The sequence below is a fragment of the Heterocephalus glaber genome, unplaced genomic scaffold, assembly GCF_053883595.1.
Source record: "Heterocephalus glaber isolate CG9 unplaced genomic scaffold, H.glaber_assembly_v1.0 deba00001594, whole genome shotgun sequence".
In the NCBI taxonomy this organism is placed as follows: Eukaryota; Metazoa; Chordata; class Mammalia; order Rodentia; family Bathyergidae; genus Heterocephalus; species Heterocephalus glaber.
In genome coordinates this window covers 10,259,513-10,274,012 of record NW_028258369.1, presented here as the reverse complement: position 1 = coordinate 10,274,012, position 14,500 = coordinate 10,259,513, and the positions used below count along the sequence as shown (strand labels likewise).

Here is a 14,500-nt window from a genome sequence, read left to right as displayed (position 1 = left end):
TATTTTTTCTTATATCCTTGAAAATGAAAAAAACCTTTTAAATTTAGTAGTAGATTGTAAACAAGGACAAATTAAAACATGAAAGTGTGTATGTACAATTTAAATATCAGCTTCTTGATGACTGCTACTTTAAGAGCTGTGGAAAATTTGACTTAAAATGTGAAATTATAAGAAGACAATTTTCAATAAATGGTATTTGAGAGAAAGATCTAGTTCTATACTTTTCTTCTTACCAAAAATTTTTAGATGGAGTTATAAGTGAGAGAAGAACATTATAAAATTAGAAGAAAAATACTTGATCATAGATTTGAGAAAAGCCTTTCTAAGAATAAAGGTCAAGGGAGGAATCACAAAAGACTGGTAGATGTGACTGAGAAAAAAAATGTGTGTAAATTAAAAATGAATTTAAAATTAAAAGAGTGGAAAAATATATTTGTAACATGTTAAATGAAAAAATTCACCTTTTTTTTTTTTTTGTAGTACTGGGGATTTGATCTAGGGCCTTTGCACTGAAGTATATTCCTAGACCTTTTTTATTTTTTAATTTGAGACAGGGTCTTAATAAGTTGCTAAATTGTCTGAAGTGGGCTCAATATTGTGATCCTTCTGCCTCAGGCTCCCACAGTACTGGGATTAAAGGCATGTGCCACTATGTCTTTTTTTTTTCTTTTAGGTGGAGTCTTGCTAGGTTGCCCAGGCTGGCATCCCACCTGCACTCCAGTGATTTTGCCTCAGCCTCCTAAGTAGCCTGGAGTACTAGGTAAACAGGTTCCTAGGTAAACAGTTAAAATTTCTTGGGGCCAGGGATTTAGCTCAGTGGTGCTGAACCTGCCTTGCAAGTGCAAGGTCCTGAGTTTGTTCCCCAGTACCAGGAAAAGCAAAACAAAACAAAATTTCTTTCTTTTTTTTTTTTCGTATGTTAAAGTTTTATTGAATTTCAATACAAAAACATTCCAAAAGACGTGATCTATAATACCTAAGAGTTCTGTTTAATTACCAGTCAAACAAAGAAGACATTTTGGAAGAAATTTTTGGAAGACATTTTATCATTCCATTTCTTTTACAGCCAGTATAAAGCCAGATGAATCAAGACTGATTCTTTTCTCAATGGGAGCAAAGTTAATGGGTCTGTAAACAGTTTGCCAAAAAGGCGCCTAGTCATTTAAGCATAGTCTTTTCAATTTAGCATTCATACTACAATTAGTCTCTATTCTAAAATATCTTAGAAATCTAAATAAAATCTCAAGAGCCAAAAAGCCCTCACAGAAGCACTAAGTCAAGTAATTAGAGTATGGAAGACTCAAACTAAGATCTGTATTCAAGTACAACTACTTAATTTTGGTCAGTATCCTCATGGTCAGTGATTAGGAGTGTAAACCAATGAAGCTTAAAAGTTCTGAATTATTTTGCCAATCACAAATGTTAAGCATGATAGTAAATATATTATGGGGGGGTTCTCAAAAATTGAGTTGGTTCCTCTAACTGAACAACTGAAGTGTTCCCTTGAGAACATTATCATTTGTATTATTGGCGCTGGTCTCCCAAGCAATAAAGTATTAGGATTTCCAAAACTGGGAGCTGAGGATAAAGTAAGATTACCAATATAGTAATGAAGTAGCAATGTTCCCAGTTTCAAGTGTACTTTGCATCATCTTAGCAATGTTTCAAGTTGTTACTTTTGTTTCTGGATATTACTCTTCCCTTAGTTTTGTTGTAAAACTTAACCATTTTTCTCTGATAAGCTAATAAAAAATGTTCCACTTGCTGAAAATCAGACACTACTGGGTAAAGAGTTACTACTTATAGCTGTCATTTTTTCTGACTCAACTTTTTTTTGTGGTGTTGGGTGACCAAATCCAGGGCTTCACACATGCTAAGCAAGTGCTTATCCCCAGCCCTTAATTCAACTTTCTGATAATTAGGTGGAATTTTTTCCAAAATGCAGAGTTGCTTCCATGACTTTAGCTAAATAAAATGAAAGCCAAAGCTATAAATCTACACAAATAGCCACAAGAACTTCCTGAGTACTTCCACTTACCAATTTCTTTCCCTTTCTCTATTTGGTCAATTTTAAGTAACTACCACTCCCTAGTTAAGTGTTAATCAACACTGATGCCTTCCTCAGATTCACAAAAACCCTGGAAGGCAAAACCTACTGCCTGTGCCAAACTAATTCTGATGAACACTGCTTATGCAACTGTTGTGCCTTATTATTATTTTTTTTTTTGGTACCGGAGATCGAACTCAGATCCTTCCTCTTGGAAGGCAGGCGGCGTGTTGTGCCTTATTGATAGTCAGCATTCTTCTGCTTCAACAACTCTTAGCATTTTGATTTCGCGATGCCAGCTTTATCTACTGTGAATAAATCAGCACTCCATGACTACAACGACCATAGTCCTCAACCATCTTTGCTGTTTCACAGGCATTTGATGCTTTAAATCTGATGTGGACTGCTGATTGATTCACTTTTTAGAAGTCATAAGCCTTTCAGAAGTTGGAGATAACTTCATTGCTTATCTATTTCTCCTTTGCAATCAAGCTGTTCCTTTAAAAGTGAGACACTACAGAGTTGCAAAAATTTGAAACAGTAAGAGCAAGCATCCTTTGCAGGTTCATGGTTGGTTTTGGCCAAACTTTGTATTCAGTATTCTGTAGTTGTTTAACACACACTTAAATGGTCTTACTGGGGGAAGGGGAAGGGGAGGTTCTTGCAGATTTCCAAGTAAATGTCAGAAAGGCAAATTATGGCCAGCATTATCCATTTGCTTTTGTGGGTTTACTGGGCGAATAGCACTTTCCTTACATAGGTATCTGATCTCAGGCTTTTCCATACTGAGAACATGGAGATTTCAGTTGGAAGATACCCTGAAATCCTAAGAGTGTACTCGACCACCCTCTAATAGCTAGCTTGTCTGTACAGGCAGAATGGTTCATCTCTCAATGGAGATCAATGTATATCTAGATGGCTAGGTATGTGTGGAAGATCTTAGAATTGCTCGCTTTATTTACTGGGAAAATTCAGGAAGTGGCCTTTAGGGACTCTTTTACTTGCAAAATTACAACACTAGTACAACAAGTCAAGTCTTACACACTTAAACATTTGCTTGTTGAGAGCAAGTCATAAAATCAAACTTAAACATGTTTTACTTTTCTTTACTCACAAGAACATAAAAATTATGAAGGGGGACTTAACAGGAAATTTTTAAAAAGTAACACGATTTTCCTTTTAGTAGTCCTTGGGTAGTTATGGCAGAATAGTTTCCACTTTTTGTTTGTTTCTTTGAATGGGGATTTTGGTCCAAAGTTTTGTTTGTTCCTAGTATCTGCTTCTGCCTCCCCCTCTATCAGATCGGCTTCCTCCACGGCCACCACCTCTTGGTGCTCCATGGCTTGAACTGCTGTAGGAATCACATGGTGGAGGGTAGCCCCTTTCCATAGAAGGGGGGAAGCCCTCATTCTTGTCTGCCAACCTGTTCGAGACCACTTGAGTAAAGATCACTTTGGCTGCTTGAGTAACGGTCTCGACTTCTACCATATCTGTCCCATGAGCTGCTGTAATCATCATAGCGACTGCTTCCACCATAAGATGGTGGAAGCCCTCGTGTAGGTGGAGCACTTTGTGAGTTACCATAACTCTCATATGAATCTCTGTAGGAACCTCCACTTGGGTGGTCTGAATAGTCACGATCCCGACCATAGCCATCTCTATCACTATAGCCTCTTGATGGATAGTCATCACATGAACTGGAATGACCATAATCATGGTAAGTATAATCTCTTGTGGTGGGGCATAATCTCTTGTATCACGAGAATTTGGGTAATCTCTGTCTTTAGTGGAATATCCATCATCTCTTGGAGACAAACATCTCTATGAGAGGGCAAGGGTTCCCTTCAAGGTGGGCCTCTGTAACTATCTCTTCCACGTGATATAGGGGCTCTTCCTCCCATTCCACTGCTGCTCTGAACTGGTCCTGAAGGGGCTGATCTTTTAGGAGGAGGACCCCCACTTCTCGGCGGTGGTCCTCTTTTCACTGGAAGGGGTCCTCTGGAAGAACTCATGTTAAAATTCATGGTATAGCCACCATCATCCATGTGCCCTCCATGTGAGGGAGGTCCCCTAGTTCCTCCACTTCCTCCTCTTCCTCCTCTAAGACCTCTGGGAGGGCCTCTGCTTCTTGGAGGTGGAGGTGGCCCACGTCTACCATTTTCAAATGATGGTTTGGTGGCTTATTCCACCTTGATGGCTTTGCCATCTAAGGACTTTCCATTCATGTCCCGAGCTGCATCCTTGGCATCTGCTGGGCTTTCAAATGTAACAAAAGCAAATCCTCTTGATTTATTGGTTTCTCGGTCTTTCATCAAGAGTACTTCCACGATTCATCCATACTTTCCAAATACTGCTTTAAGGGCTTTCTCATTTGTTTCTGTATTAAGCCTACCAATAAAGAGCTTTCCTGGGTGCACTGCTTCAATCATTGTTTTTTTTTCCTGGTGAGTCAGAAAGGTAGCCATGGTCTCAAGCTCCTAAGGGCTCGTGGATAAAGGCTCACCACACAGCCAGGGACAAGTGACAGTTACCAGGTAGGGGCTCAGAAGTGAGGAGCCACTAGCAGTACTGCGCAATGAGCCAAAATTTCTTAATTTGTAAAGTTCTCTTATAAACCCATGAGAAAAATAACAGTCTAAATGAAAAATTAGCAAAGATCATGAACAGAAAATGCACACAAAAATATAATTTCCAATAAACAAAACAGATTTCAACGTCATTAAAAATCAAAGAATGAAAATGAGAACAAGATAACATTTTTTATTTCTTTTTGTTTTGTTTTGTTTTTGGTACTGGGGATGGAACTTGGGTCCTTGCGCTTGTGAGGCAGGTGGCAGAATCACTGAGCTAAATGCCCGGCCCAACAAGATAATATTTTTGATTAACCAAGATTCAAAAAGAATAAGAATATATAGTGTTAGCGGAGATGTGAAGCACAGGTACTCTAATGCAATGCTGTGAGAGTTCTATGAAATCACTATTTTTATGATCGCCTAAACACGGTATTCAGCTTAGCAGCATGATTCCTTACTTTTCTGGTTTCAAGTCTCTGTAGATTATTCCCAGGCTATGTAGATGATCTAAAGCAAGCGCAAGTTCAGCCAAGTAGAATTTGACATCTTCTTCTGTGAACATCACCTAAAATAAAATAAAGACAGGTATTATTATTATCATTATTACTATTATTGTTTTGTGTCTGTGATTTTTAAAGTTTTACTTTAGAGCTTATATATTCAATGATTTACAAATATGCTAATTAGACATAGCTTTCTTTACAATTTACTAATGAAATAAATTTACGAACAAATACGATCACTTACTAAATGTTAACTATACACTGTGGGAGAAATAATGTTACTTTTTTTTTTGGTACCGGGGATTGAACTTGAGACCTTGCACTTGCGAGGCAGGCGCTGGAACCCCTGAGCTAAATCCCTGGCCCTAATTTTACATTTTAAGTAATAAATAAAACTATTTTCTTTGTGCCATTGTTCTACACAATAATTTAGAAATGAAAAATGATTTTTACAATGCATGCTGTATTGCTATTATTGATTAAGGATATCTTGTTGATGTGTTATAATTTTTGAGAAAACTAAAAAAGAAAAGCAGAGTTAAGACAAAGTTAGTTTGTCGGTTTAAAGTCTTGTTTTCAGGATAAATTCAAAAGACAGGAAAAGAACTCTTTTTGGCTCAGTTTCTTCAATGTAAGACTCTTATGCCACTAGAGAAAATCTGATAAGCATAATATTGAAATATAACAACGCTTTAGTTGAAACAGGAAGAGTATAATCAGATTAAGAAGAGACATTAATTATATACCTCTTTGGATAAGCGTGTAAACAAATCTCCTCCCCTGAGAAAGTCCAAAATAAGATACAACTTCCCTTCAGTTTGAAAAGCTGAATGAAGAAATGAAAATTTGTTTAATTCATTGTAGTTTATTGTTTAGGTTTACATTAGGTCAATTTATTCACAAATGAATATTATTTTAGTACATTTATGATTAAGTCATAGATCTAAACTTACTTAGAAGAAAACCACTGATTTAGTTTCCACATGGAAATGTTAAATGCACTGTTTCTTACTATGGAACCACTAAATTTTCTACAGATAAGTACCTCAGGAATACAATAGTTTTAAACATATGATCAATAAAAATACTTTCAAACAGAAAAAGTCTTACTTAAACATGAAATAAAAATTTAAAAAAATTCCACTACACAAAAAATGTGGGTTAATCAGGTTTAATTATATGTAGTAAGAATTATTATGCCTTTACACACTTAAGAAGCATATATCTTTTGAGAAAAGAAAGGTAGTAACAGTTTTAGCATATTGACATTAGAGATCTTTCTTGCCCTTAAGTTGGGCTAACACATATAGCCTATAGAATGCTGATATATTATTATTACTTCTTGTAATAAAAAAGTAATCATTGCTATCTACTCTTGTGGCTACCACTCAGAAACTAACTTTATAATATTTAAAATAAACAAAAGCTTCTAATGTTCGTCTAAGAAATAATAGTTAAATTTCCATGACTGTAATATATGCCTCTGCTAAACACATACAAATATATGCAAATGTTTATATACACAGTATATCTGAAAGTACTCAGGAAGTGGGGGATGAGACAAAGGGATTAGGTGGGAGAAGGTTCAGAACTTACCATAATGCAACTTGACAATAAAAGGATGATTAACTTCTACCAAGATATCACGTTCCATTTTTGTCCGAACACGGTCCCGAACTACAAAAGATTGTACATATGCTACATTGCAATATTTTCAAAGATAATGTTAAAAACAAGTTATTTTTAGTGTTTATTTTAAATAAAATTTGTTTATGTGTATAAAAATGTGAACATTTTATTGCTTTTGAATTTACAAAATTAATACAAATATCTTTTACTACATTATACAACCAAAAGAAATTGTGTCTTTATAAAATATGTGCTTTAAGGTAAAAATTCAGAGAACCTATTAAGTGTTGGGCTTAACATCAAATTTACAAGCATTTTAAACAAAGTTGTGAAAAATGGCAAAAAGCATGCAACTTTTAAAAATCAAGGCACTCGAATGAAATATTAAAATATAACAACAAACTGGAATAGGTTTCATCACTTCTGTGAACACTATCAACTCAATTCAATATGCATTCAAGAAGTATCTATAAAATGTAGCACATATAATAAAGGATGGATATGCTTGCAAAAGTCTATTTTGAGGTAGGGAGAAAAGGGAAGAGGGAGCAAAAGGAAATACTGTAGTATACCTGAAAGAACAGGTTTTTTGTTTTTTTGGTTTTTTTTTTGGTACCAGGGCTCGAACTCATGACCTTGTGCTTGCGAGGCAGGTACGCTGCCACTGAGCTAAATCCCTGGCCCTGAAAGAACAGTTTTTTGAAGTTAGAAAATCTAGTTTCAGATCTGTGTAATTGAGTAAATTACTTATTTAAATTCCCTGAATCTTAGTTACTTCTCAGCTATAAAATGAGGATTATACCACTGTACCTTCAGGAGTGTATGTGACCATTTCAAATAAGGTTTATACCCAGAGCCTGGTATGTTAAGTGATAGCTACCATTTTTATATCCAAAACTAGCACTATGAATATGACTGAGGGATAAAAAATTTAGAGAAGGGCAAGATTAGTTTTACCTACATAGGAAGGCTAGAGGAAAGAGTCAGAGTTAGGGCATAAGCTTTAAAACTTTTCCAATGGAATTTAGGGTTGGAAAGATAGGCCCTAGAAAAGACCAGAAATGCAATGTCAACATAAATAAAGAAATGGAGGCATTAACGATGAACAGAAGGGCTCAAATCAGAAGTTTACTATAGGGGCCATGAAATAGGGAGGATCTAGATTCTTGGTTAGAACACTAGGCTGAATTTATGGGGTTTTTTTTTTTTTGATACCAGGGATCAAACTTGGGACCTTGTGCTTGCGAGGCAGGCGGTGAAACCACTGAGCTAAATCCCTGGCCCAGGATGAATTTATGTTTGATCTTGTGGGCAAAGCTCTCTTCAAATAAACATTTCCCGAGCAAAGTCTATGTGCTAGGCATTAGGAATATAAATACAAATAAGATAATCCTCATAAGGCTCATAACATAGTGGCAATGACAGACATGTAAATAATGAGTAGAACACATTCTTATAAAAAATACTCAATGACTGTGTGAACAATTAGGCTAGAAAGAATGGGAATATTTTTTGGGGGAAGTGGGGACAGGGAGAAAGGCGAGTTGGTTTTATTTGGAATTTAGGGTAACAACAGATATTTAAAACATAGAAATAAAATATCTGGGGAAAACGAAAGAGGTAAAAAAATCTACAAGTTTTCTACTGCTAACTGGGAGATTTTGGTGCCAGCTGACTGAAAATGGGAAAGTCAGGAATACAAATCAATCGTTCTTTCCAACTTTAGTATATGTGCTGCTAAAGTGAGCACTCAATGTTCTTGGGGTTTGCACAGCTGTCTTAACTGACTTTTCCAGCTAGCATATCAAATTCAATATCGATCTGTGAGTTTTATTACCTTATCCTATCACTATAAATCTGGTATCAACCTTATAATATCTAACACGCTCTTTCTATTTTTATATGAACGAAGTTAATCACCAAGGCCTGCTAATCTAGTTTAAATCTGCTCTTTTTCCACTGTTACCTTTAAAATCTTGGATTAGTTCCCATTACCTTAAAACTGGATTAAAAATTTCTACCTCTTTCAATAAGTATACAAAGTGTACCATTTAAAAACCACTCCTCAGCTCAGTAATCAGTGAAAATACCACCAATACATCCACAATATATTATTTTTGATCATTGTTCCACAATGAAAAAAAAATTATATGGTTTAGTGGCCATGTAACTAGATGAATTATCTAGGTCAAATTATTTCATTGCCCAGGAACTTGTTTGGTCCTCTATAAAATGAGGGGATTCAACAAGATGATTTTCTTCTGATTATGATTATTTTGTGAGACAGTTCTACATTTCCTTACAAGTAACATTGACAAGACCTTGTTTATCTGAAAATGAGCAGTAAGATTCACTCACTATAAAGAATTTTTTCATTTTGTCTGAGATAGGATGTAATAATTCTAATGTGGATTCTTGTCCTTATGTAAAGGCCTAGTGACAAATATAAATCATGCTACAACCAGGCATTTATATTAGTATATACTAGTTCAGAAGAAGTCATGTTTTACACCAGTCAACTGCTAAACGCTGTTTAAACCCTGTTGTTAATACTTATCCAAGCTGGCAAATCAGCTAGCTTCTTCTGACAGTTATAACATTTAAACCCTCTTTGACTTCAACCTAAGAGTAAATAAGAAATGCTGCCTATGATTCTAGGACTATGTATTAAGAAACTTTTAGGCTGGTTTATAAAACCTTTTAGTCTGACAGACCAACTTTAATAGGGCAAAATTCCCCATTAACTTGACCTAATGTCATTGACTTCTATTTGACTCCACTTACTCTATTAATAGGGACTTTAAAATGGAAAGAAACTTCTGGTTAAACATCTATGTTTTACTCTCTACCTTCTTCCCAAATCCCATTGAAATGACATTAATGGAAAAATTATAGTAGTACCCTCTTATCTGTGAGGGATAAACGGTAAGACTCCTAGAAATTTTGAATAGTACTAACCCCTATATACACTATGTATTTCCCTATACATACATAAAGTTTATTTTATAAATATCATAAAGTTTAATTTATAAATTATGTATGTAAGAAATTAACAATAGTAACTATTATAAAACAAAAAATAAAAAACTATTAACAAGAGACTATAATAAAAGTTATGTGATGTGATCTTTGTTTCTCTCAAAACGTTTACTAAACTTTCACCTTTTCATTTAAGAAGCACTTTATGGCTTCTCTTTGTCCAAATGGGCAGGAATGTCACTTCTGTGCTTTGGAGGCATTATTAAGTAAAATCAGGGTTACTGGAACACAAGCACTGCAATAACCATCTAACAAATAAGATGGCTAAGTGACTGCTGGGCCATGGGTAGTGTATACAGCATGGATATGCTGGACAAAGGGATGGTTCATGTCTCAGGTGGGACAGAACAAGATTTTATCATACTACTCACAATGGCACACAATTTAAAATTTATCAATTGTTTATTTCTGAAAATTTCCCTTTAATATTGCCAGATCATTGTTGACTGCACATAACTGAAACTAAAAAAAGCAAAGCTGAAGATAAAGGGGGACTACTATATTCATAAATTCAAAAGAACAAAGGACAGAAGAAGAGGAAGCAGCAGAAGATGTGTCAATGGTAATTATCACAACAGATTAGAGAAAGCTAAAATCTAAGCCTAACATCCTTTTCAATCAGCTTTTCAGTACCTCACTCCTAAGTGAGAGAAAAAATAGCAAAGGATCACTAGACATTTGAGAAAAGGCTATAAATACAAAAAAACAGCAAAATAAAACAGGAGAAAAAAAGAATAAAGGGAGACAGACAATGAAGATAGCAGAAAAAGACTATCAGAGATGATATGGCACCCATGAAATAAGAACAGGAAGCCTCAAAAAGGGAGGTGTAGGGAAGGAACAAGTATTCTGAACAAATAAACTACAAGAAAAAAAAACAAGAAATGGAAATGAGAAGACTTAAAGAGATAAATCAATTGCTAAGTATGGATCCTGGTTCAAACATGAAGGAAAATGAATTACAACAGTAGGGACAAGTGGAAATTTGAACTCTGGACATCTGTATGTTAATTTTTTAGGTATAATAATCGAGTTGTATTATTTCTTTTAGGGGTTTTTATTTTTTAGAGATAAATAGGTTGGAGTTTGTTACTATAGGACTTAAGGAAAAACTTTTAATTGTTTTACAGGTTGCTCAGGGGTATTTCAAACCCAATTTGGGAAGTTATTATTTAATTTCCCATCATTTTATACAACTGCTTTGTTATAGAGGACAGCAGGTACTCAATATTTGTAGCAAATATAATAAAATTTAACATATACTTTGTACTATTTTGTTCTACTGACTTCTATGTTTGTATTATTTTCACCAATAACACACTGAATTACTGATGCTTTAAGTAAATTTTAATATCTGACAAAACTCGCTCCTTTCTTGGATCTTGCATTAGATTTTTCAAAATCATAGGCTCAGAATAAAAATTTATGTGGAGACCAGAGGTCAAGATGATAAAGTCATTTAGAATAAAAGCTATTTTAGCTGGGCGTGGTGGCGCATGCCTGTAATCACAGCACTCAGCTGGCCAAGACGGGAAGATTGCCATGAGTTGGAAGCCAGCCTGGGCTACATAGTGAGTTCAAGGTCAGCCTGAACTACACAGTGAGACCCTGTTTCAAAAGAAAAAAAAGAACAAAAGCTATTTTGCTTCCAGTAAATCAGTAAGTTTTTAAAACATTAATTATATTAATTTGAAGATGCATCAAATCCAATTTTAATGTTCACAGCTTCTACTTGCCCAAATGAATTTATAATACTTCTTTTACAATATGGCAATTCCTGTTCTCACTAGTCATATGATTCCTAGTGTAGTAGGAAAAATTCACAATAAGTCAGTCTAAATTTAAAGCTAGTAACAACCAATTCAGGATGTAAGTAAGTGGCCTAGAGTCACAAGAGTTATACAGAAAACTTTCAGTTTGTGGGCCAGGGATTTAGCTCAGTGGTTCCGCTGCCTGCCTTGCAAGCACAAGGACCCGAATTCAATCCCTGGTACCGAAAACAAACAAACAAACAAACAAACAAAAACCTTTCAGTTTGTTTAGATCACATGAACATTACAAACAGCAGCAGCACTTACCTTTAAGCGTGGCCTTCTTCAATACCTTCATAGCATAAAGTTGTCTAGCATCAGAGCCTGAGATTTTTTTAACTAAGAAAACCTATATTTAAAATAAGAGAAAATAAATGTTACAAAATATTACACACTATATACCTTTGTGAATGTAAGATCCCTGCCATAATAAAATTATTATGCAAATCCTAACACATTATAGAGGTTGTAAACAATGGTTATAACGTGGGGTGTTTATGTAAGCGAACACAATTTTTATTTGGTTGTTTGCCAGGCCTCAAAGAGCATGTAATAGGAGATACGATCTAAACATACACTTAATGTTTAAATTAGAAAAATTTATTACAGTAAAAGTTACATTGCCATTAAACCCCTTAGAACATTTCCCCTTTCTTTGAACAGATTTATTTCATCATTCTTACCACTTTCTGAAGCAGTTCTGGAAGTCCTTTTTCATGAGTGTCTTTAGCTGCATTGTTGTGGGTACCTTGATATCCAGAATCAATTTAAAATGTTTACCTTTCATGGTCATTTTTACTTTGGGCAAGAGCTAGAAGTACCATGGTGCTGTATCTAGTGAGTAACGTGGCTGAAGACACACCGTAATGTTTTTATGAGCCTTCCTTTCTGTTGGATGGCACTCGGCAGTAGCATTCATAAAAATAATAATTTTGGATCATATCTTGCAGACACCCAGGAAAGAGGACTTCCAGAACTGCTTCAGAAAGTGTCAAGAACGATGCAGTAAATGTGTTCTAAGAAAAGAGTAGTATTTTGAGGGGGATTAATGGCACCGTTACTTTCACTGCAATAAATTTTTAAAAATTTAACCACTTACCAGCCCAATTATTTAAATACAGGATGACTAAAAATTGCATATTTTCTTCTTTTGTATAATATAACATGAAATACAAAAATGACAATTTTATCAAATTTATTCAATACAAGAATTGACTGGTTGAAATGATACCTGCCTGAGCAATGCTTGGGATCGTCAGTATGTAAACAAAGGTGCTGCCCAAGTGATGCTCGGGGTAAAATGTTAAGTGGTTAAACATTCAACATACATTTTTTTTTTTTTTTGGTACTGGGGATTGAACTCGGGACCTTGTGCTTGCGAGGCAGGTGGTGGAACCACCGAGCTAAATCCCCGGCCCTCAACATACATTTTGATCACCCTCGTACACTGAGAGAGAAAAAGGTCTTTATATATGTAGCAATTAAGAGAAAATCTCTGTATGTTGAAAGTATAGCATAGGATTCAGTAGTGATGAACCTATGGCACATGTGTTGTTTTTCTTTTTTCTTAAATTCTTTTATTAGTACATTTCAGGTATACAACACATTTACATTTCTCATTAGGAACTTGTACCTTTACATGATGCAACTTGGTTCTTTTTTTTTTTTTTTTGGTACCGGAGATCGAACTCGGGTCCTTGTGCTTGTGAGGCAGGCGGCAGAACCACTGAGCTAAATCCCCGGCCCAACAACTTGGTTCTTATTGTGTTGTTTTTCTTCTAAGACAAAAGATGCTAATGTATGAGTTGTTTTTCTAAACTAAAACCTCAGCATTCAGGTTTAATTGCAGTGTTGGCACTTTGCGATAAATAAGTGGATTTGGGGTTGCAGTTTGGGCATTTGTCTCTAAAAGGTCCACCCTCACTGTAACCAACCAAAAATTCTTTTGGGCCCAATCTTTTTTTCCCCTGGTGCTGAGGCTCAAACAAGGGCCTCATGCATGCTAGGCAAGCACTCATCCATATCCCCAGCCCCACATCAGAAATAGTTTGTTCTCTGTCTCTCTCTCTCTCCCTCCTTCCCGCCTCTCCCTTCCCCTCCCTTCTAGTACTGGGGATTGAGCCCGGGGCCTCTTCACTGAGCTACATTCCCAGCTCCAACTCCCCCCTCCCACTTTTGAGACATGATCTCGCTTTGTTAAAGTGCCCAGGCTGGATGTGAAGTTGTAATCCTCTTGCCTCAGCCTCCCAGAGTGCTGGGATTATAGGTATACACCACCATGCCCAGCCCTCTACCGATTCTTTTGTAGCAGTGCTCTTGTGCTGCCAAAGTTGGGGAGAAGCAACTACAATCAAGAATAACCTTAGGATCAACTCTAAATTATTTGATTTAGCATACCAGGCTACTAGCACATAATCACAAAATGAATTCTCTCAATAAATTCTAGTGCAAGGGAGACTATCTTGATCTGAGAACAGTACCAAGGCAATGGGAAATGGGATCAACTGAAGAGCACCCACAACTCACACCGAATCCCTAAAGTAGAAGTGTGCTGCTCTCCTAGAATCAAGTCCTTCCCCCATCACCAAGACCTACTCTTTAGCTCTTTTCAGTCAGTTATGGGGAGCTCATCTAGGGAAAGAAAAGCATTCTTTCTTTTTTTTTTTTGGTACTGGGCATCGGACTTGGGACCTTGTGCTTGTGAGGCAGGCCCCGGAACCACTGAGCTAAATCTCCGGCCCTTAAGAAAAGCATTCGTAACTAAGGCAGTTCTAAGGTGGACTGCTGTTAAATGTTAAAGGTCATTAAGAGATTGATAGTTTTGAACAGAAACAAATTTTAATTAGGTAGATTAATTGGGATTTATCTGATATGTATTCATCCTTAAGATTCTTCAAT

At 35.9% G+C, this 14,500-nt stretch overlaps 1 protein-coding gene and 1 pseudogene across 8 annotated transcripts in view; both read right to left on the bottom strand.

The window, feature by feature from the left end:
• Positions 1-14,500, bottom strand: part of Rps6ka3 (ribosomal protein S6 kinase A3) — a 109,768-nt gene that overhangs the window by 36,355 nt on the left and 58,913 nt on the right. For all 8 annotated transcript variants that reach the window (XM_087193645.1, XM_087193646.1, XM_004866178.3 and 5 more), the window contains 4 exons: positions 11,870-11,951; positions 6,720-6,800; positions 5,870-5,949; positions 5,079-5,185 (listed from right to left, as the gene is read on the bottom strand). In XM_087193645.1, coding sequence (XP_087049771.1) covers positions 5,079-5,185; positions 5,870-5,949; positions 6,720-6,800; positions 11,870-11,951 — 350 coding nt within the window. The remainder of the gene's footprint in view (positions 1-5,078; positions 5,186-5,869; positions 5,950-6,719; positions 6,801-11,869; positions 11,952-14,500) is intronic.
• On the bottom strand, positions 3,188-4,671 carry LOC101721695 (RNA-binding motif protein, X chromosome-like; annotated as a pseudogene).